At 41.6% G+C, this 27,489-nt stretch overlaps 1 protein-coding gene across 3 annotated transcripts in view; it reads left to right on the top strand.

Annotated features, from left to right (window-relative positions):
- The window catches only part of PRR5L (proline rich 5 like), a 42,719-nt gene that overhangs the window by 8,451 nt on the left and 6,779 nt on the right, over positions 1-27,489 (top strand). For 2 of the 3 annotated variants that reach the window (XM_017811971.1, XM_017811961.1), the window contains exons 2-8: positions 3,927-4,304; positions 5,682-5,762; positions 9,209-9,257; positions 18,203-18,260; positions 21,232-21,323; positions 24,605-24,745; positions 26,960-27,086. In XM_017811971.1, coding sequence (XP_017667460.1) covers positions 4,135-4,304; positions 5,682-5,762; positions 9,209-9,257; positions 18,203-18,260; positions 21,232-21,323; positions 24,605-24,745; positions 26,960-27,086 — 718 coding nt within the window. In that variant the 5' untranslated portion in view covers positions 3,927-4,134. The remainder of the gene's footprint in view (positions 1-3,926; positions 4,305-5,681; positions 5,763-9,208; positions 9,258-18,202; positions 18,261-21,231; positions 21,324-24,604; positions 24,746-26,959; positions 27,087-27,489) is intronic. The other variant, XM_017811982.1, reaches the window with a different exon arrangement.

Genomic DNA, 27,489 nt, shown 5'->3' with positions numbered 1-27,489 from the left:
GCCTTGTTAGAGACCTAGAGGGTTTTTGTGGCTGGATTGAGATGATGATTACGGATAACAGAAAAAAAAAGACTGGGGGTAAGACAACCGGAAGGGAAGGGAAAGTAATACCTACCTCTTTGACTCACTCATGAAGAAGTGTCTTGCCAAAAAAGATGTGCAGGGTCATTTAGTGAGATGAGGAGAGTGGTGTATGGTTTAGGATATATCAATTGGCAAATAGTTTGAAATCCTCTGATGCCATTTAAAGAATTATCCCAGCAGCTGGAGCATATGGCAGCGAAAGATTATCTTGGTGTGGCTATATGTTTTATGAAGTCGCTGTACTTCAGTCTCCAAGTCTTTATAACTTTTATAATCAATGTGAGAGTGTTGCTTGGTGGCTAGAACATGCTGCATCCTGGTGTCTCCCATCATTCTGTATAAAAGGGGAAAAGTAATTGCTTCTCTGGAAAGCTTTTTCTAGTTCTGTGGTTGATAATATGACTGTGATTATTAGAAGTAGGTTTTATTTTGTGTTCTTCTAAACCACTTTAATCTTAGGAAGAGTAGATTGCAGATGTGAAGGAATTTGGACTGAAAGCCTCTAGGAGAACAGTGTTGTTGAGCATTTCTGCATAATTCTATGAGAGTTTTCACAGCAAAATGAAAAGGAAAGTTGTTCCTTGCTGTACTCAGCATTTTGCTAAATACTGTTCATTCCCAATAGCTAAAATAGCCTGAATACCATGAGGGCTTCTTACTAACCTATAACTATGTTAATGCCTTTCTCGCCACAGGGGTAGTTTCTCCCCAGTAAAAAGCCAAAAAATTGCACACTGTAGAATGCACACCACAGATATTGCCAACAAACTGCTACTGCAACCTCCCTGTGAAAACGAAGCATTATTAAAAAGGCTGCCTTGCTTCGGGGAAAACTTTCAGTGGAAACTAGTTGCTGTGAAAGGAAAATCTGGTATGATGGAAGTGTTTGATTGGGTGCTTTGTTGACCTTTGGATGCTCAGTATCTGCAAAGTACATGTGCCAAAATCTGTTTTTTTAGTAAATGCTCTGTTACTTTTAGCTTTATGGAACTCTGAAAATAATTTAAATAGGCTGTGGGCATGGGGAGAGGATGGTCTTTCTCACAGACTTTGGCATTTCCAGTTCTGATAACACGAGGGCCAGTTATGTTTGGATACCATTTGGTGGTTAGCCTGTCTTCAAAGTAACAGTTTGGTGTGCCTGTCATTTAGCAGTTAGATAAGATTTAGATTTGAGTTTAGATACGATAGGAGAGATTTGTATATTTGAGTCCTGAAAAATGAAAATAAAACTCTGAACCAGGTCCTAAAGCTGAAGATCTTCTCTGGAATTCCTAATGAGGTCCTCAAGCAAGGTTGACTTGACCGTAGTATGGCATTGCAGGCTGGTTGGGGGAGGAAGGGGGAAGAGAGGTCTCTAATCTGCACTTCTCAGACAAAAGTTAGTTATTATCTGTCCTGGTGACTTTAACAGATATTAGGGAAAATGACACGTATGTTTCCGTGAACTTAAGCACATTCCCTAGGTAAGAAGTGTACAGAAAATTCATTGTGAGGCCTGGTGTAATACCGTGGTTCTGCTGTGTGGAATTCATCTTTTAGACCCATAGCTCAGGAGAAACCTTCCTGGTTGTGGTGTTTTACTGCTTGCACAGAATGGGCCAAAGAATTTCCTACACAAATTTTACTTTATTTATATTAAGGCACAGAGGTTGTTCTACTTATTTACATTTCTGAATTTAAACTTTCCCTTTGCAGCTTAATATAACTGAAATATAAATGTATCTTTATAAAATCATTTTGCTACTGGGGAGGAAGATGCTTTTATGCCCTTATGGCACCTGGAATAGTGATAGGACAAGGCTTGTGGGCTAGCACATCTTAACCGTTGCTTTCTAGACCTGTTAAATGTCTACAAATGATCTAAAATAACATTTATACTGCATTTTATAGCTCTGAAAGTGGAAGGTGTCCCTGCCCACGGCAGGGGGATTGGAACCAGAGGATATTTAAGGCCACTACCAACCCAAACCATTCAATGTTTCTAGGTGTAAAGATTCTTAAGTGACAAATTTGACAGTGTTGCTGGGAGAAATGAGCTGTCACTCATTCAGCTCCTCATGCTGTCAGCTTTGTCACTGTAGATGACAAACAGTGGGACAAGCTCTTGTTTTGCAACAAAAACAGCCATTATACTTGCACTTTGCCTGGTGGACACCTTTTGGTCTGTCGTCAGAAGAGCCTGCACTCAGCTCTCCAAGGTGCTGTAGCTTCTTTTCCTCTAGTGATTTCTGATGTGGTTACTGTTGTCAATAGAGAAATTGCTGGCAGATTGAAAATGTGTGGGCAATGTCAAATGAATTGTTGCTTAAAAATGGACACAGAAGATCCTGATGATTTGGTCGTACTAGTTTACATTTATTCTTAATTTCTAAAAGTTATGACTTTTTTTTCTGTAATTGGAACAGAGCAGCCATAGAATCAACAGATTGCTGTCCTTTCAAGCAAAACAGTTAGGGCTAAGCTTATTTCACGGAAGACTATGTGGGCTTTGTCATCTCTGAAGACAGCCAGGAGTTGTCTAAAGACAGAAAAAAGTTGCATTTGTAGTCATGTTCCAGTTCCACAGAGATCTCTGAAAGCTGTATTTAGCTAGTGAGGGAATAACAACCATATTTATTTCTTGAATAGCACTAAGAATGATAGTATCACATGTTCTGGTGCCTAAAAATGAAACGGTTTCTCGGTGTTTTCTCCTTTAACTTCCCTATTGGCAGGCCATGTGGTGCCTGTGGCACAGCAAGAGCCTTGAGGTGGCTTTGTGGTGGTTGACCAGAATCTGACAAGGCCATGGAGAAGTGGGCTAGCAAAGTGAGGTCAGTGTGAAATGGGGCTGGCTGGGTGGGAAGAAAGCTGTTGTCATACATGTAAGAGTTAATTATAGTTTGGGCAGTGGAAAGAGTTTCCTGGAGCTGAATGCTAGTCACATTAGAAACACTGTGCAGGTACACAACATTTATTTGCCTGATCATCTCTCTTTTTGCCTCATGCTGAAGGTGTAGTAGAAATGGGAAGATTTTCCCTTACATCTTTCCTGTGCAGTTCAGTTACTCAACTTTTTTGTTTAGTTTTTTTCCTCTCTCTCCTGCCTCCCACAACTCATTCTCCAAACTGCCAACTACAACTACGGCTGTAATAATCTGAAGTGGGAAGATTTCAAAGTACAGAAGCTTTGCCAAAGTTTTTTTGTGGTTTTTATCCAAGATCACTTCTTCTATTTCTGTGGTTTACTTGGGGCTGCATATTCATCTACATGAAGATGATGATCAGAGTGGAAAATACAGGCATTTCGTAATTGGCCTAGCAATTACTTCTCATGCTGTAGAAAAAACACAGACATAAAAGTCATATTTACTCTCAAAATATCTGCTTGTCAGAACCCATTTGCAAAAGCTCTCCATCGTATCCTTTTTGTAGTGAACTGATAACAAGTGGGTTTATTCCTTTGCACAACACTTCTCAAAAAAAAGCATTGTGTTTGTTCATCTTTTCTTCCATTGCTTATCTTTTGTTCTTTTCTAGTGGAATAGTTTTCTCTTTCTCCAACTACTACTATTTTATATATAGGCTAAATGGCTAACTCTTTTTAAATGTATTTGTAAAGTGCCTCTGTCAGAAGACTTCAGGCATCTCTGTTCTTGTATCTCTGCAAATTGAAATCAAAATAGAGATCATATCTGTATTTCTGACTGGTTGTGTTGGGTCATTATTTAAGGAGCAAGATGGGAAATGGGGCTGCTAGAGAACTCTGGAAGATTTGCCCAAACTTGCTGTTAATGGCACAGGATATTTTCATCCCTCTCTTCTCTGCCTTACTCTTTTCCTTTCTTTTTGCATTGCAGGACTCCTTCAGCTTCTTCATCATAATGCAATGCATGCCCATGTCAAAACCTGACACTGTGTGGAACTGCTGGTCCAAGGCTGACTCTTTGGTTTTGCTGTTGACGTCGAGTCCTTGGGTTTGAAGTTTCATTGACATTGCTGAGATTGATGCTTGGACCTTCAAGAGAAGAGACTTTCTGATGGTCCTGCTCCACTCCACCTGACCCTATGAAAGGAGGGTTCACTGTAGCTCCGTCCTTTGCTCTCCAGTTCCACAGGATGGGTTCCTTCAGAAGGCCCCGACCTCGCTTCATGAGCTCCCCTGTCCTCAGTGATTTGCCTCGGTTCCAGGCAGCCCGGCAGGCTATGCAGCTCAGCTCCAACTCTGCCTGGAACAGGTGAGCAGGATCTACCTGGGCTGAGCTCTTCCCCTGCAGCAGCTCCACAATAAGGGCTATGTGTGTCTTATCTTTGTGCTTCACACCATTTATAGCTAATCTCATCTGTTTATAAGCATGCCTGAATTTTTGGCATGCCTAAATTTTGCTGGTATTGAAAGCATCCATGGAGGTGAAAAATTTAGAGCTAGTAGTGTTCACTTGGTTTTGGCCAATGCTGTTCAGTGATACAGTCTTGAAGTAAAGAACTATTTTTTGTTAACAGTTGCGTTTTTTAAGAATCCCTTAGGAAAACATATTCCTCGTACCGTAATAAATGTTGGTTTCTTAATTCACAGAGACATTTATTTACATATTATGAAGGTTTTACCACAGTCAAGTTCCTCTGAAAACTACTAAGCTTGTGGCTTCTATCAGCATTTGCTACTGACAACCAAATCCTGTCTGCAGTGCATGTCATACAGCAATGGTAACTGAGAAAACAATGTGAAGAGTGAAGGCTGAGATGTCCTGTGTCCTGATCTGATTTAATGGTCTGCTGATAGCAAAAGTGGGTGTTCCCACCTTCTGCCACCTGGACCTGCTCTGTGCTCTGCAGACCCCTCTCTCGTGCTGACCAGCTCAGTTTACCAATGTCGCACAAAAGTGGCCTGGCAAAACCACTGCAGTTTTGTGCCATGACAGTGAGCTGAGGTCTGTGAAGCATGCAGATGCCATAACTGGCCCACAGAAGGGAATGTCCATTAAGGGAATGCTCTTATTAGCCAAGGCAAGCCTTTAGACCTGCTAAACCACCTTATATGCTGTCACTTCATGACTTCCTCTATGCTGGTGAGAGAGGTGTGGATTAGAAGATACTCAAACAACTTCTTACAGGCATTAACAGGGCTTAAGCTTGGTTGTGACTTAGGTAATACTCACTTGCAGAACGTCTTCCAGCACAGCCAGGGTCTTGACAGATGCTGCAGATTGGGTGGTTCCTGCTAGCATCACTGCATAATGTAGTGTGATGTGTTTGGCAGATATTACCAAAAATTTGTGTCTCCTCATAGCAATTAACCTGCAGCACACAGCAAAGATCCCCTAAACAGTTGCATTCAAGATATATCTGGCATGAACAGTGTCCCTCTAACGACTTTCCCTTGCTTACTCTAGACAGAACTGGAGGTTGATTCTGCTCTGTCTCCCAGGACAGATATAGGTAAATAAGTGATGATTTCAAGGCAAGAAAGAATGGAAGTATTTAAGGGCAATTAACTTCTCCACCTGGTTATAACCACTTTGATTTTGGTGTCTAGCTTACATTGTGCTCTGTGTTAAATGATACTGCTGGCTGTTATTTATGGATGTTGTACTGTCTCATTTCTTTTTTGACAGTGTTCAAAGAGCAGTGATAAATGTGTTCAAAGGAGGAGGCTTGCAAAACAATGAACTTTACACCCTCAATGAAAATATCAGGTAGGTTGCTGAAATGCATGAAAAGGGATTTTGTTGCTGCTTGTTTGGTGTTTGTTTGGGTTTGTTCCCTTACAGAACCATAGTTAGAGGATATTGGTGGGAGGAGCAGGGGTCAAAGCAAACTTAAGTACAGCTTTGGGATTTCAGGCTAACTTGCTTCTTTTTTGCTATTGGGTGAAGTGAACGGCATGGGGTACTTGAATAATGTTTCTCTGACTTGCATGGATATGTAGCTTTAACAAGGAGAGCTTGTTTATTGACTCGAATTGTAAGGATTTTGTCTCTTCCTGGGGACTACACCTCTTCTGGCTATTTTTACATATTTTTATCACGGAAATTGTGAAGATAGTAACATCTCTTTTCTAAAACCAAGCTTCTCAGAACTGTGGAGTGTTTAAAGCAAACCACAGCATTTCATTTAACAGGTTAATCTTCACATGATAATTGCACAGCAAGACCTGAAAACATGAACCCTAAAGATAAAAAACCTAAAACCCTAGCAAACATTTTCTGTCACTGATGCTAGTGATGGTTAAGAGTATCATTTTCTTTTAAAGGTAGGTTTCATGATTATCTGTGGTTTCATTCTGATTAGTTGGAAAGTTTGATTAGCAATAGATAGGGCTGTAGAGTAGATAAAGAACAATTTATTCTTGCCTTGGTTCCAAGTGCTGCTAAGAGGAGTATTGTCAGGGCTCATGGATGTAGGTTTCTTCTCCTCTCTTTACCACTACATCCGTATTCATTCATCAAGAGTGCTGTCTCTGCTTCTCCTTTTGTATACCCTTCCCCCACCCTTATTGCATTTTTTCTGAACTCCAAGATTCAAATGGCAATTTGAGCTAAGCATATACTGAACAGCACTCTAAATTACCCCTTTCCCTACTTTCAAAATAAATGAGGCTATCGGTGCAGGAGACTCTGTCCGACTTGGTCTGCTCCCAAACCAGAAAATTTAATATAATTCCTTTCGAGAGTTGAGCAAGGGCAGCATTTCATACTTTAATGGTACTTTGGTGTGTTTGGGTCAGAAGTCCTCAAGTTAGGTTTAAGTACTTGGAGCAGTCTTAATTCTCCATGGGATGTCTATTTCTGGGTGTGAAAGTAAAAACAAATGTAATAAGGCTTGGGAAATACCTTAACCCACAGCCTTTTAGCAGACTTGGGGACTGGGTTTGGGCTTCTTGACTTGTCTGCCCATCTGTTGCCCATGGCCGTGGCTGCATCCTGCTGTACCCCCACAGTGCAGGGAGGTGCTCCTCCTCAACCTTGCAGGGAGGCAGTACAAAGGGCAGAATTGCTGCGTGGTCTGGGCTTGGCCCCAGTGGCTGAACCATGCTTCATGTTGGTTACTGAAGTGAATCTAGACTGTCAAGAGTCAGGCAAAGAACAGGAAATTCTTTGTGAGCTGTGCATCCTTTGAAAGCAGTGCTGATGGTGGAAGGGGAAATGCCCTCCTCCACAGACATGCACTCCTAAGCAATACTTGGAAGCACTCACCTTGACATACATGAGTAATGTTCCTGCAGGTGCCCTGAGCATTGGTTACATCTCCAAATGTCATTCTTTAAATAGGCCATTTAACATTCAAGAAGCTCATTAGTGTCCATCTAAGGAGTGAAGCACATGCATCTGCATTTATATTTGTATGAACACCTGCAGCCTTGCACCTGTGGTTCTTGGTGTAGCTCCCAACACAGTGTTAGCTTTGTGTGTGTGAGGTGAATCTCCAGCTTGACATTGGGCAAAAAGCCAGACCTGTCAGACAGCCAGCTTTTGTGTGACATTAGGTCGAGCTGGTGCATTTTCCTTTTTTTGTAGTTCTCCATTCAGCTCCTTGGTTATAGTTAACAAATGCAGTAAGAGACTCTCAGATTCTGTGCAGTGCTTAGTCGTTTGACAGTGAGAAACACAGGAGAGTTTTAAAAGAGGACAGTAATGACAGGACCAGGAGATGAGCAGGTGGTAACATTTTGCTCTGGATTACTGACACCATGTTTTTATCTTCTTGTGATTTGATACCGTGTCACTGGCATGGTTTTTTTTTTTTTTTTTTTTTGCTGCTCTGAAAGTCAGTTGTGACAGCAAGAGGAAATGTAAAAAATGCCACTGCAAGATGTAATTTCAGGAAGCAGGAGCCCATGATTAAGAGAAGATCCTTCCCCTGGGTTTTCTCTAAGGTGCAAGCCTCTGGTTGCTGGTCTACCTGCATGAGGCAAAGTCCTGCTGGGCTTGTCAATCAGCTGATGGAGACCCTGCTGGGTTTGGCTGAAGCCAATGGAAAAGCTTCTGGCAAATGGACCCCCAAAGATTTATTTGGTTTGTTGATCTCATAGAAATAGAAATAGAAATGTGCTTTGATTTGGATGGGTGAATATAACCACTGTGGGAGAGAAAGAGTAGAGGCATGTTGGCCTGCAAATAAATGTAGAAGCATTTAGAAAATGGTTATGGAGGGAGGTTGCAGTCAAATTTTACTTTGAGAAAAGATTAGGAAACAGTGATGTAGTTTGTTGGTAAGAACCCAGCCTGAGAACTGGATGGTCACTGATTCAAATGCTATTTTTGAGCACTCTTGATTATACTTCATGTTGGTAAAAAGCAAAACTCTTTGAACAGAAAAAAATTCACAATGTTTGACAGTGGAAAGTGACTTTTAAGTTTTAGGCAGAATTTATGCTCAGTCACTGAAAGATGAAAGTGCAAATGTACTGAACTTTGTAAGTTGTATTTTTAATGCTTCTTCTGATGTAAGACAATCCTGATTTTTATATCGGTGTTTTGAAATACAAATATGTATTTGATTTTAAAACTTTTATCACAGCCTAATTTAAAAGCCAACAATTTCAATTAGAAAGATGTCTTTAGAATGGTTTCTGCCCACATGTGTTTAAAACATCTCTTGTTAAATTTCTAGAATCTCCTTCTTGAAAAATATGCCTTCTCTTTTATTTTTTGAAATGTGGTAGTCATGGGAAAGCTGCAGCTTCTGTTTCATTTTTCCTCTCCTTATCCTCCCACCTTCTATTTCCAAGAGAAAAGGAAGCATAACATTAGAGAGATATGCTATATTCAGTGGAATGAAAGATGTCTTTGTTTAAACAAAAAAGCAGAAAAATTTATGGATTTCAATCTAAATAACTTTAAATTTTCCCCCCAGCTTTCTGTTCATTCAAGGGGATAAATGTTTTTGGGTTATTTTTTGCTTGTTCTAGATGCATGTAGACTTCAGAGAAACTCTTTTGTTCCTTTAAAATTTGACAATAACCTTTGTGGGCACTTGCAAAATATATATCTAACTGTAAAAGAAGTCTAACTGTGGCCAAAACGACACATTCACATATACTCACATATCTTTGGTATTACTGGTAGTAAAGTGCAGATATACCTGTAAAAAATGACCAGCAATGGCTGCTACTTCATGGCTGCATTTGTTTTGTCTACAGACGGCTGCTGAAGAGTGAACTTGGATCCTTCATCACAGATTACTTTCAGGTACTGCATGATTTCCTTGCTTTATTTTGAGGTTTGCTCTCTTCAGCTTTTTAGCCTATAAAAAAATTAGGACACCTCTTTACATGCATGTAGCCTACGTTTTTCATTTTTGTTTTGCTACACAAGGTGATGGAGGTGCTGGACTTTTTAAATGCAGGCCATATAGCCTTGGGAGTAACCATATTTATGGGTGTGTGTGCAAAATTAAGGATAATCTTCCTTTGCACGTAAGAAAGGCTGCTAGTAGCCTGCCAAGATCAAGAAGGAATTCACTTGAATTTTTTTAAGAAGATGGGATCCCTTTTCTCTAGAATAGAAAATTCAGAATTAGGTCTTCTGCAACAGGGGCCAGCAAAGGGACACAGAAATGATAACAGCTGCCTGGAGGCAGGAGGGGCCACAGAGAAGGAAGTTTCTATCAGCAGGAAATCAACCTGGGTACTTTTTGCTTTTTAGTCCCACAAATATAAATGCAACTTCTGAAAAAACAAAATATGAAGGATGAGGGAAGACTTGAACAATCACAAATGTAAGTGTTGCTTTTTACTGGTACTGTCCAGATAGACAGACATGTAACCACATGAAAGCCTGTTGGATGATTTTGAGAAAGCACTGATGGCTTTCAGTGTTTTAATTTGTTCAGTGTAGCATTGATTAAAATAAAAGACAGTGCTGGAAACAAGAGGGTTTTTTCCCTTTGAGTAAGAGAGAGACAGAAAATTTCAGTACTTTCTGAAGTGGCTGACGCTGCTTTGTACTGTACTAACAGCTTAAAGGAGGAAAAAGAAGACTAGTGTTGTTTCCTATCAGATTACATGATTTATTAGATTACAAGACTTAAAAAAATCCCCTGCTGTGCCAGCAAGTGAGAAGCAAACTCCTACCCCAGAGGTAGTTATGTTCCACTTCCTCAGACCCTCTCTGCACAAGTTGTTTACTGCAAAGAGGTGGCTGCTGGTCTTGTGTGGCAGGACGTTTCCTAGAGCCTGAGAGGGGTCTGGCAGCAGCCACTGGCACTCAAATTTAATTTCTGGGTTATTTTTGCTCAGTGTTGCAAGGAGTAACTTGACATCCATCAGACTTAGCCTGAAGTAAAACTCTTAGTGCAGGCAAGTCGTGAGACAAACTGTGAGATAAAGGCTATTGTTAGAAATGAGATTTTTTTCCTCTGTGAGGTAAGATGCAGACTTATTTCTGATTCTAGACTAACAGCACATGGCAGTGATAAAAGCTATCACTCTCTCCTGAATGTCTTTCCTCAGAAACCCTAGGGCCATGGAATGGATGAAGAACCCTCGCGTGCCAAAGAAGGGCTGACAACATTATTTCATTTGTCTATGGGTTCTGTTTCACTGCTGATGCCAGTGGATTTACGGCAATACTGTGCCATCAAAATGAGCAGAGTTCAGTCAAGCTGCTTCTTTGGCTGAAAAGTAACCTTGAAAGAAAAAAATAAAGTTTTCAACTACTTCCTCTGACGTGTTGTGGTCATCACCTCTGACATGGGGGAGGTGCTGGGAGTGGGTCACCAGTATGGGGAGTGGAGTCTTTCGTCACTGACTTCCTCCTCCATCTGTTAAAGCCCACTGAAAGCTATCCCAAGAACCAAGTTTTCTGTTCTCTTAGGTTGAAATGGACCCTGAAGGTTATGCTATCTGTTTAGCCAGGCAGTTTTAAACATCCTAGCAGCAATTAGAGCAACTAACTGAATCATGTAATATTTAGATGTAATAAACTGTCCTAAAGGTTTTCCATTTCTTATGCCACAGCACTTATAACAGGAGTCACTAAGATAAAGTTTAAAATCACATTTGCTTTAAGAGTTCATGATTTTACATTATGTATATTTTATAAACTCACACATGCACATTTTTTCTAACCACTGAATATACAAGACTAAAATGGAACATAGCTTTTATAGTGAGACAAAGCTACCTTTGTGATCAACTTGACTTGATTACTCACAAGTCCTTTTCACCAACAGTCATGCAAATTAACCGTTTTTAGCTCCTGAGATTGCTAAAAAAACATTTAGGAAATGGCTGGAGTTTGTTCAGTCTTTTTCTGCTACCAAACCATCACCATACCAGTTAGTGAGCCTGTTGTCTTTGAAAGAGAAATATAATTCCTCTAAGGGTTTCAGCGCAAACTCAGATGTTTCATTCTGAGGGAGAGTTGTGTTTATAGATCTGCTGCTTTAGTAATCCTCCTGTATATACAATCCATCTCCTTGGATAGAGTCTGAGTGTAAATGCTAGATAGCTGGGATTTGCAGTAGTTGCTACAGATCTGCCTTAAAGCAGGGCTTTGTTCTCCAGATTTTTCAGTACTAACTTTGCCCATTAACTGATTCAAGAGTTTCCTGCTGCTGAAAAGGGACACTTTGCACCCACCTCTCTGTTCAATAACCCAGTAGGTCCCCATTCGCTCTTGCTGCTGGGTTATTTTGTTGGTGGTCAGCTGAACAACAACATGGAGAAATCCTATGACCATGGAAGATAAGAGGCTGGGATTTGAAGGAACAGAGTGTATTGGTGATTGGGACTTTTCTGGTGCAGCTGTACAACTTTTCAGATAAGCTCCCTTCGTTTTCCCATTCTCTGACTCTTGTGTTTGTGGAGAAAATTTTTTAAATATAAAACCAGTGAGTGTTGATAAATTGATGCATTATCAGCCTGATTCTGCAAACAGCCTGAAACAAAGCTTTTGGAAAAGATGAACTGTTTCTTTTCACTCTCTGGGGGTTTGGTAATCTTGAAACTCACGAAGAGGGGAAAAAGCAAATGCATTTATGCATATTAACTGTCTCCTCCTAAGGTGGAGAGACCTGATCCCTTCTCAGGCACTGTAACCTCTCCCAGAACACACAGGCTGCAAATGCAGAAAGACAAATGCCCAGAGCTGATGCCTCTTCAGCCTATGTCCACTTCCTGCACTGGCAGAGGTGGTAGGTGAGGAATGGCAAGTGGACTGTATTCCATTATTTAACCCAGTGAGAGCTTTGATGTCTTAAAATCAGAAGCAAGCTGTTATATAATTTCCAGCCTGCTGCAATGGAGAGCCACCGGAGGTGGCAAGTCCTGACTCAGAATTAGACCTGGCTTTCTCTTTGTATGTGAAGCCACAGAAACTGCAACATGCAAGCACACACGTTGTGGGGTATCATGCAAAGTCAAAATAGCAAGATGATAATGGATAGCTGAAAAGTAAGCAGTGTTAGTGGTGAGGTAAGCCTGGATCCAAGCCAAAAGTGATTTTATCTTCTCCCTTTGGGGCAGTTAGAAGTGGAACTGGTGAACCATTCTGTGGGTCAGAGTCCCTCTCACTGTAGGTTTGCCAGCTGTGCAAGGTGGCCACAGTGGGAGGAGGAAATATGCACTCCTCCCTCTACTGTGGCACCATAAAGCTTTTGCTTAGGTCCCTGCTGCAGGTTTTTCTGGGACTCCAGCCTGGAGAGATGACTCCAGCATCTCTCGTGATGCTTACTGTCTCCTTTGAAAGGCTGCTTTGTAAAGCCTAGCTAACATCTGGAGATACCATGTGTCTGCTTAGTCAAAGGGAAAAGCCTGGTGTGTGTGATGTTTTTTTTCCTGATGCCAGGTTTCTATGTCTACCTATCTCACAAGGAAGGCAAGGAAATAGTTGTATTAGTTATTTCTAAATAGAGGTAACACTAGCTCTTCTCTGGCCAAGTGCTGTCTCATGCCTGCTGCCAGAGGCTGCAGCAGCTCAGCTGCTGCACAAGAAAGAGAATTCACACTTTTGTGATTTGCAGAGCTTAGCCATATGTCTCCAATACTCTTTTGGGTCAAGCTGGTCTTTATTATTGTACTTCTCTTCTGACTGTCTGGGAACCTCTGTTCGTGCAGGTCTGCTAGTTATTTCTGCTTCATCTGGCGCTTTCTAGGACTGAGTTTTCATGGGGCAGCCCCGGGCACTCCATAGCAACTGCCCAGCTTTTTTATCATGGATGAAGTCACCCGAGAGCTCCTCACTGTTATCGAGCAGAGTACCTAGTCCTGGGTAGCAGCAGCAGCAGGGACAGATGCTTTCAGGCCCCACTCACATTAACTCTGTAGACATGTGTGAATCTCTCAAAGCGTGGCATGGGACAGTGAGCCATGCCCTGGCTGAGCATGACTCCCACCTGGAGCGGTGACTCACAGTGCAGAGTCAGGGGGCCTGGCTGTGGGATATTCCTGTAGCTGCCGCCTGGCTGGTGCGTTGTGCTCTAGGTTGTAGCAGTGCTGCCTACTTGGTCTGCCTGGTCTGCTCTCCTTCTTACTCTCCTTGCTTCGCTTTCTCTCTTTAACTAGGCTTTTTTTTAATTTGTTCTGAACAAAGCCAGCTCTAAGAAGAGTAATTTTGGGATGTTATTTTGTATTTACCTTGCAATCTCTTCTCCACGTAGGATTGAAGTGATCTCTCTGCTTTTGGCACTATTTTCTCTTTTTGGAGAAAAAAGAAAGGATGGGGAGTTGGTAGTGCTGTAGGTATGAGATACTGCAGCTCACACAAATTTGCATTTTGTAAAACAGTGCCAAGAAACAGGTAGGTGTACGTGTGCAACTGACAATAACTTCGTAGAAAATACTTTCCAAGTAAGTTTGGGTGATGCCTTCTTTCTCAAATTAACATCAGATTATCCACAAAACAGTGGCCATGTGTTTGTAGAAGCTGTAAAAGTGTGTTTTAGCATTAGAACACAAAGCCTCAGCTTTCATCTAGAAAAGGGGGCTGCATTTAAGAAATGCTGTAACGTGCAGAAGAAAAACTGATTTTTTCAACCATCAAAATGAGGTCAATTATTTTGAATATGTTCTGGAGTTTTCTTCTGTTCCAAACTTATGTTGCTTGATGAACTAGTATTAATGTGTTAATTTAAAGGTGGCTTTTAAAAGGCATATGGCCATGTTTTCTTGGAGACGTGACCAGAAAGCAAAATTTGTCCATAATTAAATGGGTCTTTGTGCAAAATTTTTCCCCCCAAAGATAATGGCTTATTTTCTATTAGCAGAAGAATTCATTTGTACTTTGCTATGTTGCAGACATGGCTTTCAGACAAGATGTGACGTTGCCTTTGATGGCTTGAACCTCCTTGATGGTTTCTGTGGAATTGCTGCCAAAACTACTTAGCTGGTTTTTGGCACCCTTCCGTTTAAATATACCACCCACAGCAGAGTAAGCTGTGCTAGTGGCAGGGCTGTCACCCCTTAATCCTTCCTGTTGGATCTGTCCAGAGGCTGTCACCACAATCAGGCTGCTAACAGAGCACTTTTGACAGTCAACATCTTATTTGCCTCAGGTGAAGTCAGATGGGTACCATTTTGCCCAGAGTGTAGTGGGAGTGCACAGAGGAAGGGCCTCCATGGTCCCCATTGGGGATGACCAGCTCCTGACAAGGTAGAGTGAGGGAGAAGGTATTTGGCACTGCCAGTTTGAGACAGTAGCCCCAGTTGTGCCTGGGACAGCTTCCATTTTCTGAGCAGGTGGAGCAACTGGAATTGCTCCACTGGGTATGAATGGAGAAACTTGCCTCAATTTCTCTAACAGGGCAGGGAAAGAGGAAAATACCTGTGCCAGGAAAAAGGAAGGAATTACCAAGTGTATGTGTTTTACAATGTGGTGTGTGACTGCCTTCAAAATTTTTTTTGATTCCCAATGATTTGAGCACAGCTTACTTTAAAGAGTAGCAAGCACACGTATGTTGTGGGAGGGTCTTTGCTGAGGAACAAATGAAAAGTGACTATTTTAGCTTTGAAGCCTGTCTTTTAAAACTTAGGGCATTTGAAAACTTACTTAAAGGCTTTCCCTTAGCTGCTCTGGTTAGTGGTATACCTGAAACAGCTACTGTGGTTTTCTGCACTGAGAAAAGTACGAGAGTTTCAACCTGCGAGATTTCACAAGCTCACTTCTATGTACTGCAAAACAACTCTCTCCAAATTTCTCAACTGCATGTACATGTGGGGTGTTAATTTGAGACTTTGTTTCTCTGCACATCATTCTTTACCTTAGCAGGAGTAAGGGCAGTTTTGCACCCCCCACAATGAGCCTATAACATCCTGTGGTGTCCCAACAGCAGGGTGAGGACTTCACCCTGAGGAGCCAGGAAAAGCTGATTTGGGGAGGGAAGGGAATAACTGCCTCCCCAAGCTCACAGTTCACCTGTAACTGGAAAGAGATGAAAGGTGGCAGACAAACTTTTTCAAATAAATGCATCCTTCAAGCTTACTTGGTGTGAGTCTTTATCTGGCCTTGCTTGCAAATAGATTTATTTATCTTCTTAGCTCTGTGCCTCTGGGTTACCTCTGGCAAGACAAGATGCAGCAGCAAAATAAGACTTGTAATCTAGACAAGGTCTGATACAGACCTCTGCTGTGGCTGCACTTAATAGGTTGTATTGATTTGTCAGCAGACCCTATAGGGTTTTTTAATGACAATTTGCCTGTCTGGCTTGATCTGAAGGATTAATATTTGGATTGAATCAATTTCTAAGCCTGTAACTTTAGCAGAAAAGATGGGTAAGTAAAATTTCTAGATAATTTTTGGATGGGGAAAGGCGAAATGAAGTGTGTTTTTGGTTTGTTTGTTTTTTTTTTTTTTTTTTTTTTTTTTTTTTTTTTTAAAGTGTTTTCCACAGGAAAAGGGAAAATCTGAGAAGATAAGTGAAACACCTGTAGTAACTATAGGGACCTAAACTTTTTTTTTGAAGAAACCTCAAAAATGAGATAATGCAATCTACTTAGCACATGGAAGTGCTGATAATACATTCATAGGTACATTATGAATTCTTAACTACTAACATATGTATTTAACAGATATAACTGTTCATTATTGTGTACTACTGTGTATTTTGGTTGCTGACATAGTTGTAAAATAAAAAAAACCCTCATCTCTGGAAGTAGAAAATATCAGCAATACTAACTTTTAAGTAAAGTAGCTGAAAAATTGTAGCCACAGAGCTCAGAAAACATATGTAAATTGAAACCTAATGTTCTAGTGCAGGTAGAAAATAAATTCATATTTCTTGAGAAAAACACAAAAAAATAAGGTGACACCCTCACATATATATATATATATATACGTGTGTGTGTGTATACTTTTTATTATAAAGTAGTTTAAAATGACACAAAAACCAGCTGTAAATTTTCCCTCCAGAATATGAGAGGTAATTACCTTGATCTACAGATTGAAAAATAAAGAAATTAAATACTTTATTAATAAACTGAAAGCATTTGGAAAGAATAAAGTGCAATATCACTCCAACACTATCTTATTGTTCAGACAAAAAAATATCTACAGTGTAAGTGGGTTTCACTTCTTTTTCACATTATGATTTTTTTCATTCCAGATTTCTTCCTCCCTCCTTTTTCACATTGTTTTTTTTTCCCCTGGAAAGTATTTTTTGTTGTTGTTGTCCAGAGCATGACATGTGTAGTCCATTATTTCTGTTGAACAAATCTAAAATCTGAAGGGAGATCCCTATAACTTAATCTTTCCCTCCAAAGCCCATATTTCAGCTAGAGAATCTTTGCAGAACTGTCACCTTCCATTTGTTGCTAGCAACATTTTGGAATGTTGCAATTTTTTTCAGTGTGTGAATGTATTTGTCCAGCTTACTGATTCTTGTTGTCATTGCCCAGTTGAAAAGTCTCTCCCAGGCTGAGAATGTCACAGAACAATTTTTCCTTCTATTTATACTCTACAACAGTTACTCTAGTTTTGTATTCCTGCTTGTCAAAGGGAGGATGCAGAGGTGTGCTGCTCTCTTTGCTTGTGGTGTCTTACCTGGTTCTGTGTGTGTCATGGATGAGCCAGCCTGGTATATGGTTACAGGAGGCAGGTTTATCACCCAGAGCAGTAATACCAGGGCAGGTATGCAATATGGCAGCTTATCAGGAGGCCATGGTGGTGTCCAGGCAGTGGTGTGACAGCAGGGTCCACTGGGACTGAAGAAAGATGTGTCTTGCTCCTCAGCTGATAGAAGGTTCAAAAGTGCAACTTTGACCTGATTACCCATTAAAAGCAAAAGCTGTATGATGAACTAGGGGGGAGGTGTCTCTGAGTGCTGTGTGTTACCCTGATATTGAATTCTTTCAGTGGGACAGAAGGCTTTATTCTCTACCAGTATGATCTCTTAGCAGGACTGTACCTTTTAGGATGCAGTAATAGTGTGTTATGTTGTGATTGCAGCACCTTTCTCTGGGATTCTCAAACCTTAATAACTGATTCACCTAGTGCTGTCGGGAGAACAAAAAGATAGGTGTTGGTTTTGCACCATTCTTATGTTTTGGGAAGTGGGATAAAAAATCTAATCAGATATTTAAATGTTGTGAGCTGCGAACAGGCATATTGATATCTTGACCTGTCTGGTCCATGATAGTTGAGTTTATCTAGAAGGACTAGCTCCTGCCAGTTCTTTTGCAGCTTGGGACTGCATACTGAGATAAGCCAACTGCTCCATACAGCAAAAGAAATAGCTTCATGGAAGTAGAATAGGTAGGAATAGAGAAGTAGATATTAGAGAACTGAACTGGCTTACTGTGCAGTTAAGCAAACAATGAGCTAGCACAAAGGAAGAAGAGAGTGGGACATTTTCATAGCATTTGGCCCTTTGATCACCTCCATCATATGACTGAGGGATAGCTTATGTGGCTGCACTATTATGGTAAGAACCATTTTATTTTCTTGATTCCCTCCCTGTGACCTTTCCTACTTCTGGCAAGTGTTTCAAGTGCTGTTGTGTTCTCATGTGTAGCTGAACAAAAGAGGATTAATGAATGTATAGCACTCACAATGAGACGAGTGCTGGAGGAACACACTACAATACGCCTAACCTTCAGATAACTGCATGCAAAGTGGATAACATCTGAAAAAAATCATTCTTATATGTTTATTATAGATCTCAGAAAAGGCAAATGCATGTCTCTCTTCTCTCTTGGCAGAACCAGCTCCTTGCGAAAGGCTTGCTATTTATGGAGGAGAAGGTCAAGCTGTGTGAAGGCAAGTATAGTAGTAAACCTGTTTTGGAAAGGAGTTGTGCTTTGATGTTTGGTCAGAGAAGATGTTTTGCATGTCTGGGAACTGTACAGCCCCTTCTGGTGCTGTAGTAGGGTGTCACACAACCCCTCGGGAGCCAGGTTGCACTGCAGCCCTTGTGAAGCTGAAGGGATGGAGGACTGTTTTAATAACCACAGAGCCACAATTCTCCCACCAGCCATGAATTTATCATGAGAACAGGAATTTGAGTTTTGTGTGGCAGTTGAATCTGGGCTCAAAGCCGTTCTGGTCTAGATGTGGGTCCTGTTGCAAAACTGCTTGGAACTGCCTTCTGCCTTTTATTTCTCAATGTGATTTGCAGCTTGATGTAAGCACAGTTTTAGTTACTCTGTCATGCTTTTGAGAGCTGAACTGTCAAGATTTGTGTACATTTAAAGAAAAAAAAGGTCCCTTTGGTGAGAATGAAATCCTTCAGGAAAGAATTTGATCAGGCACGAAGTTCTGTTCAAACCACTGGGGTACAGACACTTGCTACTGCACAGCGTCTGTAGACCAAGGCTAGCGTGGTGCAGCAGCTCTGTTGGAGTGGGGAGTTGGTCACACTTAGTAACTGTTTGCTCAAGCAAAGCAAGCAAGTCTTTATTCAAAACTAAGCTGCTGTTTGGTTTGACCCAGTTTTGTAGCCTGTAGGAAGATCTCTTACTAATCACCAGTCTGTTGTATGTGGGTCATTAAATGCCAATAGGCGCTTATAATCTCACATCATTGCTGGTCCTGGATTCCTCTGCACTGTTCTTCACTAAATGACTTCACCCAGCTGGCAGACTGTAGGATTTGGTCCCTGGAGGAGTTAAGCAGTTGCCAGCCTCCTGCTTGGTGCATGCTCCTTTGGCACTGGCCCTGTAAGGGAAGAAAAAAGGCGGACTCCTGCTTTTTCTCCAATGTGGGTACCTGACCTGCCACAGCCAGCTCTTCAGAATGAGTGCTGCACAGCTTATCATAGACTTGGTTTCTGTGTTTGTGTAAAACTATTCCATTATCTGCTTTAGCATTAGGAAAATTAAGTTTGAGTCTGTAATAGGCTGAGAGCTACCCAAGAGTATTTTGCAGATGCTCAAGTAGTTTGGGTAAGATGAGATTTCCTAGGCAGATAGCAAAATCCTCTTCAAATGCTTCATTTTTCTGCCCCTAGTTTAAAGTGATACTGGAGACACTTTGCCTGTGTGCAGGCTGGCATCTCTGTAGATGACTCACGGGCACCTTTCTTTCATAACGTGTAGGCTTGTTGCAGGTCCTGTGGTCACAGCAACAAGAATTTCTTGTACACGCTTCTCAGTTAGCTCTGTCTTCCTGGAAAATTTCTACTACCCCGGCACTCAGACACAGGATAATGCTCCTGTTGCAGGACACGGCAATGTTTTACTGTGTCTGTTTTTCAATCACAGCCTCTTAACATGAATTTTTTTTATACAATCTGTCAGAATCTCTTTCAACACCTGTAGGATTTACGATTTTTTGAAGAAACAAACCGTTCCTGCTTCCCCTTCAGAAGGAGAAGTGATCTATGGCATTTCATTCTGTCTCCACACAGCAAAGCATTGCAGTCCTGGGGAGGTGGCAGACGAGGAAAAAATTTAAACATTCAGTTAGTCTGTTTCCTGTTGTCTTTTTCACTTACACTTGGCTGTTGCTGCTAATGGGTAGCTGTTATGGGGGTGTTGGGTGGGTTCTTGTCTGCCTGCAGTTCCAGTTTTGAAGCCAGAGTCATACCTGACACAGTGAAGCCTCCCTTTGAACTTTTCTGTGGTTTTTGATGGGCTCTCTGCTCAATGTCTGGAGGATCTAGTCCTGTTGGCTCTCTGCTCTCTGGCTGTGTCCTAAGCAGCACAACCCATGGGCAAGCATGTTGAAAGTCCATGTTGAAGTCCCTAGATGGGGAAAGCACTTCAGTACAGAGTGATAAGGCTCCTTTGAGTTGCAATCTTATGTGTACTCCAGTTCCTCATGAAGGGCCTTTAGTCACCTTGAGGCTGAGCCTTCAAATCTATCTTGAGTGTCCATCTTCCATTACTGCTCCTTGAGTCTTGACTGCATGTAAGCTCCAGCTAAGGCTCTATGAAAGGTATCCTGGAAAATCCTTTTGTCAGAAACTTGTACTTTTAAACTTGTGTCTGAATTTGCACCTAAATTTTCTGGGGATGTATCTAAAATAACACTGTAAACCTTTGGCCTTTGGGATGGGAAAAATCTCCTAAAAACTCAGAGGCTTTGAGCCCAAACGCTGAGGAGCACACAGCTTTTTAAGACAAACCTATGAGCAAAATTTGATCACAGTTGTATTCTTGTCATGGGAATCACTTGATCTGCCTTCATTTTAAGTACGCACTTACATTTGGGGATGTTTGTTTGAGTTGGAGTCATATGAAGGGTGGCCACAAGTGAATTCCATTCAGGAACCTTCGCAAGTGCCACATTTGAGAGAAGCACAGTGGCTTTGTGTCTTGTCAGGTTCCTGATTACTGCTTGACAGTTAGTGGATGCCAGAGGGGGCTCAGCTCTTGTAAATTGTCTCCCTGACCCAGTTGCTGACTCAGTTGGATGATGTTGGATTATCAGTTGATGTTGGCTGTGACCTGCTGGTCTTCAGATTCAGTTGCTAATGTGTGGCTGTTCCCCACTAGTGGGGTGTGCTGTGAGACTGCACAATCTTTTACTGTAGATTTAAAGCCTCCAGTTGAAGAGAGACTTCACTCTTTTTTTGGAGTTGGTCTCATGTTTTGCACAGAGCTGTTTTCTTCGCAGTAAGTGACAGAACAACTTATGGTTGCAGCCTTGTGTCTCTGCCAGCTAAGGTGAAGCTCAGCTGGGCAATGTCCAGTTTTGGGCAGAAACTGTGAAAGTGAAGGGTGAGTTTGTAGGTCTTATCTGGGGAATTACAGAGTATTTGGAAAATCAAACTTGATTTTTTTTGTAGGTGAGGATCGCATTGATGTCCTGTCTGAAATCTGGGATCATTATTTCACAGAGACTCTGCCTACACTTCAGGCAATATTCTACCCAGTCCAGGTAATCTTAATTATAACTCCGTCAGGTAAAGCAATGTAACTGCAATGCTTGCTAACGGCAAATGGAAACTTCTCTGCCAGCAGCACTGTTTGGCCAGTGGCTAAATAGGTGTCTAAACCTTTAAACTAAATCTGAGAGGAAGCAGACTTTGTCCAAATCAGCATTAACTGTGTAAGAAGGACTTCTAAAATCTCCTGGACAAGCACAGTGCTTTGGGCGCAATTTATTCACATTTGTCTACCCTCTGGCTGTGCTTAGCTAAGCTTGGACACCAAAACTGTTGGACTGTACCTGTCCAGACTGAAGCTCTGGGCATTTATATTTCTTCCATTTTTAAGTAGCTGGCACTCTTGGTGCAGATGACAGTACTGACAACTTGTCTTCAGAGGGAAAAATCTGAAGACTAGATCAAGAGAAAATGTGTTTAACTCACCCCTAATTGCTTTGGAGGGCTTATAACCCATTTGTGCTTTTGGGTAACCCTCAGTTGAGTTTTTTGAGTCTTTAATAAGGGGTCACATAAATCTATGGGTTAAAGATGAATGAATGATTTTATGTAAGACCTTTTTACACTGGGTATTTTGAAAGTTGAGTATCCCATCAGAAGTATTGAGCTGTATCATTTTTTAAAGTAGGTTTAGTCAGGGTTTCTATATGAGCAGCCCAATTACGTTCCATGAGAGGAAAAGAAAAATGTACCTCATGCAGAGAATGACGTTCTTGGAAATGTTAGTCTCCTCCTCTTGACTTTTGCCTCTTCCACAAGACATTATTTCCAGAGCCTTTTAAAATTATTTTTCCCTTGTATTGCTTGAAAGGCAGCAGGTAAAGCTCAAAGCTTGCCCTTTTCCTCTAATCCTAAAACAGAAAGGACTTTTGCAAAGACAGACTCTAACCTTTCTACTGTGTTTATTTTTGTTCTTTCCTTGCTGCAGATGCTTAAAGGTACGTGTTTGACAGGTAAAACTGTGCAATTATAATACCATCCATTTCTCTCCTTTTGCAACTAATTCACGGTGAGGGAGTGACCTAATCTATTTAGGCAGGGGTTTGTCAGCACTGCAGCTACCTGTGTGCTGTGGAAACAGTTGAGCTGTGTGTCATACCCACTGATGCTAAGAGTTCTGCCACTTACCAGAAAAATCTACTCCCCTGCTATTGAAATGTCTCTGATCAGAAACTGAACAAAAATTACAGCACTGTGGGTACAGCTTTTGGAAGTAATTTGGTTATAGTGGTGAAAGTGTGACTATGGGACACTGACATTCTTTGAAAGCACAATTTTTTTTCTGTATTTCTCTTGTAACAATATCTAAGTCACTCAAAATACATCATAGAAGCTGTAACGTTAGGCAACTATTGCCATTTTATGGATGAAGAACTAAAAGGTAACAGAGAGCATATTTAAAGCTTTGTAGGCACCTTAAGTTCTACACAAACGCATGGATTAAGCTGCCTAAATACATCCAAGAATTTGACATGGAGTAAGCTGCCCTGGACTACCACAGAGACAGTTGCAAATGCAACAAGATATAAGAAATTGCTCTTATCCCAGACCAGTGTCCTAATAACGAGATTGGACTTTTCCTAGAAATGGGGAACTGTATGTAACCATTCATGTGGTGTGTCACAACATGTGAAAAGAGCTCATCTAACAAGTCTTTCATCAAACTGCAGTTCTTCGCACGCTACTCTGGTAGATGGGAAAGTCAATTTGTTGTTGGTTCCCTGTCCTTTCCTGCAAACGTCAGCATGATTATTTAGTTGTGTTCTTCTGTGATCTCAGCAACTGCCCATTCAGAATGAAACTAAGTCAGCCAAATATGTGAGCGTATGTTACCAAAGGCAGTAACTAGAAGTAACTTCCTATCTCAGCTAAGTTTAAACCCAAGGCTCATAGCTCTTGCAGAAATATGACCTTTAAGCAGCCAGGTTGGTTAAATTGCTGTACACAGGGAAACTATGTAAACAGGTCACTGGCTTTTATATAGTTGCAGCTGTTGATGTGACTATTGATGTGGAAAAAAGAATAACAAATCTTGTTTTGTTTGGCACAGAAACATGTTTGCATTTTGAAATGGGGTATGAAGTTAATGGGTCTAAACTGCATGATATAAATAAAAAGTTTGCAGCTGCTGAAATACAGTTCTGAGATACATACTGGTCTTAACTACACCTCCGTGTTTCTAAACGCACCGTGGTGGTTTAAAACCACAAAGTGCTTTTATTATGTCCAAGCTACCCTCCAGGCTATTTGCTTTAATTCATATTTACATATTGATGATGCTGTTAATTATGACATTAAACCTATTATGAATTAATGTTTAACTGCTGGTAATTCCTTCCAGCCATGTTGAGTGTGTTATGGAGATCGTAAAATGATTCCCAAACAGACCATGGGGCAGAGATTAACATGCTGAGAAGAACAAGGCAAACTTTTCAGGCTGGAGAGTGCTGGGCAGGGCTGGGAGGAAAATTTCTGCTGTTAAGCTGCAGTGGGACAAGAGAAAGTCATTCAGACATTAAGCATAGCATCGGGAAAGATGGTAACACCGGAGTGCCAAATGGAGTTCGACCGTGTTTAAATATGCTGAGAAACATTACATCATCCGTTAGACCTGCTCACTTGTGTTGTTGATTTTAAAAAAGTAACTGTGAGGACATGGAATGCCTTGCAGTGGATATTGAAGCTGATGCTTTTTAAAATGATGTTTAGTTCAAGCAGTCTGGCTAGCTTTTTTGCACCCTAAATCCTAAAATCTGTAATGGACTAAATCGTGGATTTTTGTCATATCAGCAAGGTCTAAAGTGCAGATACTGAGCGGAAAGAGAATCCAATATAGACCACAGGTGGGCTTACTTAAGGAATAATCTGTACCAACTTCTTTCCCTACCAAACCTTCTCTGGTTTCTCAGCTCTGAATGGCAAAAGCACAAGCTACATCCAGCCTGGACTTTGAATGTTTGTGACTAAATTGGATGGCAAGTGGATTTCATGAATACATAGTCTTTTAGTGAAATACAGACCCATTTTTGGCTTCACTCCAAACCTAGTGGTGTCTCAGAGGACGTGATGCTTATTTCAGAATTTGAGTGAGACAGAGCCTGAGAAAAAAGCAAGCAAAGAATACTGTGAATCCTCAACCTGAGTGACTGAGGGGTGTTTTGCCACAGCAGCAATGGGCAGGACAGACCCTTCCTGTCTGTGTGCATACATGTGTTGGTGCAATGCTCGCACATCCCTTTATCAACTCTTAGATTTTGTCTTCTGTGTTTTTTAGGGTCAGGAGTTGACTATCCGTCAGATTGCTCTTCTTGGCTTCAGAGACTTGGTCTTACTAAAAGTAAAGTTGGAAGAAATTCTTCCTCTGGTCCAGACAAAGCTTCCAGCTTCCATTGTCCAGATGCTGTTAATTCTGCAGGTGGGGAGCCTCTGCTCTTTGTCTGACTCCACTTGGCTATCTTGGCCTCATTGGAGTAGCGTGAGCACTGGAAAAGAGAGTGGGGAGGGGGGAGGGTGTGATGAAATGATGTGTGCTTATTTGGGAGTGGTAACTGTAGAAATGAGAGCTGAATTTGGATGTCCTGAGCTTTCCTAGAAACAGGTAAGGATGTTGCCTTGAAAGAGACGGGGGTTTGTATTTTCTTGGTACCTTTCCTCCTTATCTAAGAAGTCTCTCAGGACTCTTTCTTCACATAAATTTTCATTTCCCAGCTTCTCTGAATGCCACTTTATGCCCTAGTTCTCCTGATTTCTCAGCTTTGCAATGACAGTGTGAGTCTCCATCACAGCAGATAGTGGAATTTGAATGAGCTGTGGCTTCTGGCTGTCCAGTGCCAGCTCCTTGGATGGCTGGCATGCTAGGCAGTGCCCTTGAGAGGAGAAATACCTTTTGTCAGTACATGCTATACATCTTTCAAAGGCCTCTCCCAAGAGACCCAGATCTTCTGTGAGAACTATCCTCTTTATCCTGACCTCAACAGATTACTTTCCAAGCATGCCAAATACAGCGAAGTATACCAACTGTTTAAACTTTTTCTATATTGCTCAGCCTGACAGTCCTGTAAAATGCCATATTACTTGTTTGGGTTCATAGAATCATTCAGAGAATGCTTTGGGTCGGAAGAGACCTTAAAGACAATCTAGATACAACCACCCTGGCATGGGCGGGGACAGCTTCCACCAGATCAGGATGCTCAGAGCCCCATCCAACCTGGCCTTGAACACTTCCAGGGATGGAACATCACCGTTTGAGTGACTCACCACCCTCACAGTGAAGAATTTCTTCCTAATAACTGATCTAAACCTTCCCTCCTTCAGTTTAAAGCTATTCCCCTTGTCCTGTCACTACATGCCCTCTTAAAAAGTCCCTCTTCAGCTTTCCTGTAGGCCCTTTCAGATACTGAAAGGACACAATGAGGTCTCCCTGAAGCCTTCTCTTCTCCAGGCAGAACAACCCCAGCTCAACCTTTCCTCACAGGAGAGGTGCTCCAGCCCTCTGATCATCTTTGTGCCCCTCGTCTGGGATTTGCTCCAACAGATCCATGTTCTTGTGCTGGGAGCACTGAACTCCAGGTGGAGTCTTACCAGAGCAGAGTAGAGGGGGAGAATCAGCTTCCTCAGCCTGCTGGCCACACTTCTTTTGATGCAGCCCAGGATACAGTTGGCTTTCTGGACTGCAAGTCCAGAAAAGAATCGAGCTTCTCATTCACAAACACACATCCAAGTCCTTCTCCTCCTCAGGGCTCCTTTCAATCCATTCTCCACCCAGCCTAATATTTGTGCTTGGGATTGCCCCAACCCGTGTGCAAAATCTTACATTTGACCCTGCTGAATATCATAAGGTTTGCACAGGGACCTCTCAGGCCTGTCAGGATCCCTCTGGGTGGCATCCCTTCCCTCCAGCATGTTGACAGCACCACGCAGCTTGGTGGCTTTTATTTCTTCTCCAGTGTAATGAGGAGAATGAAACTTTCTAAAACACAATTATAATTGCAAAGGGGCTAAGCTCCTAGTTCCGTATAATTTCTCACTGTTCTGATGTTCCAGTGACCCAGACTATAACAGTGGGAGATACCACAATTTCCCAGAAATATTATTTTAATAAAAGAATCTTGAGAGCAAGAGGGTCTCAAAGCAACACATTTGAGGAAAAAAAGCTTATTGAGGCTTTGCAGGAAGTTAGGTTTGAACTGTTTCTGAAATTACTGTTAAATTGGTTAGTGTTATCTGTCATCTTCATACCTGTAAGCACAGAGGGTGCTTTGCTTGCAGTCCTGCCTAGGAAAATAGCAGTACTTTGCCCAAGGTGTGTTAAGGCTTTTCTACAAAGAGAGGTTTCCTGGTAGAAGTGCCCTGGTGTAATTATATCACTGTGCACATCCTCAGTGTGAGCATACCTTGAACCTTCCCTTGGTCAGAAAAATGAGCTGGCTCCTCGATGTGCACGAGGTTATGACTGTGACTTGAACAAGGAGGTTGACCTGAATGGCACACAAACCTCTATTTGGTTTTCTCAGCTGCCAATGGTCTACCAGAATGGTTGGGATATTCCAGTGCAGAGATATTTGACAGAAAAAGGCTTTACTCAAAAATCTTTTAAGGGTAATGCTGACTTTTTATGTTTGATTTTCAGAGTGTCCATGAGCCTACTGGCCCCAGTGAGGGCTACCTACAGCTGGAAGAACTGGTCAAGCAGGTGGTATCACCATACTTAGGTTTGTGTGAGGATCACAGCTCCTCTGGTAGCACCTGCTTACTTGGTAAGACATTCACATTCTACAGAAGCTATTATTAGGGTACATAGGTTGGTTAATGTGAGGCAGTGCACATCTGTGCTGGAAAAGGAGACAGTGCGTGACTCTGTGAGACACAGAAAGCAAAGTCTAAAACACCCTTGAGAAGGTCCTGGTTAATATTTCTGAATGTAGATTTTTGTGACAGGCTTTTTATTTTCCATGACTGACTGAACTATTAGTGTCCCACCATTGCACGCACACACAGACAGACACACACCCCTGAAAAGTCTCTCTTCTCTCTGGAGATGGACTGGATTTAAAACTCCCTGGTCCATGACTGGGGTACTGCCTTCACCCCAGTGAGAGACTGCACCTGGTCCTTTGCTGCCCGCTGTCTGTCCCTGCTTGCTACCCTGCTCCATCTGCC

The sequence above is a fragment of the Lepidothrix coronata genome, unplaced genomic scaffold (assembly GCF_001604755.1).
Source record: "Lepidothrix coronata isolate B3197 unplaced genomic scaffold, Lepidothrix_coronata-1.0 Scaffold1, whole genome shotgun sequence".
Taxonomy (NCBI): domain Eukaryota; kingdom Metazoa; phylum Chordata; class Aves; order Passeriformes; family Pipridae; genus Lepidothrix; species Lepidothrix coronata.
This window is presented reverse-complemented; position numbering and strand designations above follow the sequence as displayed.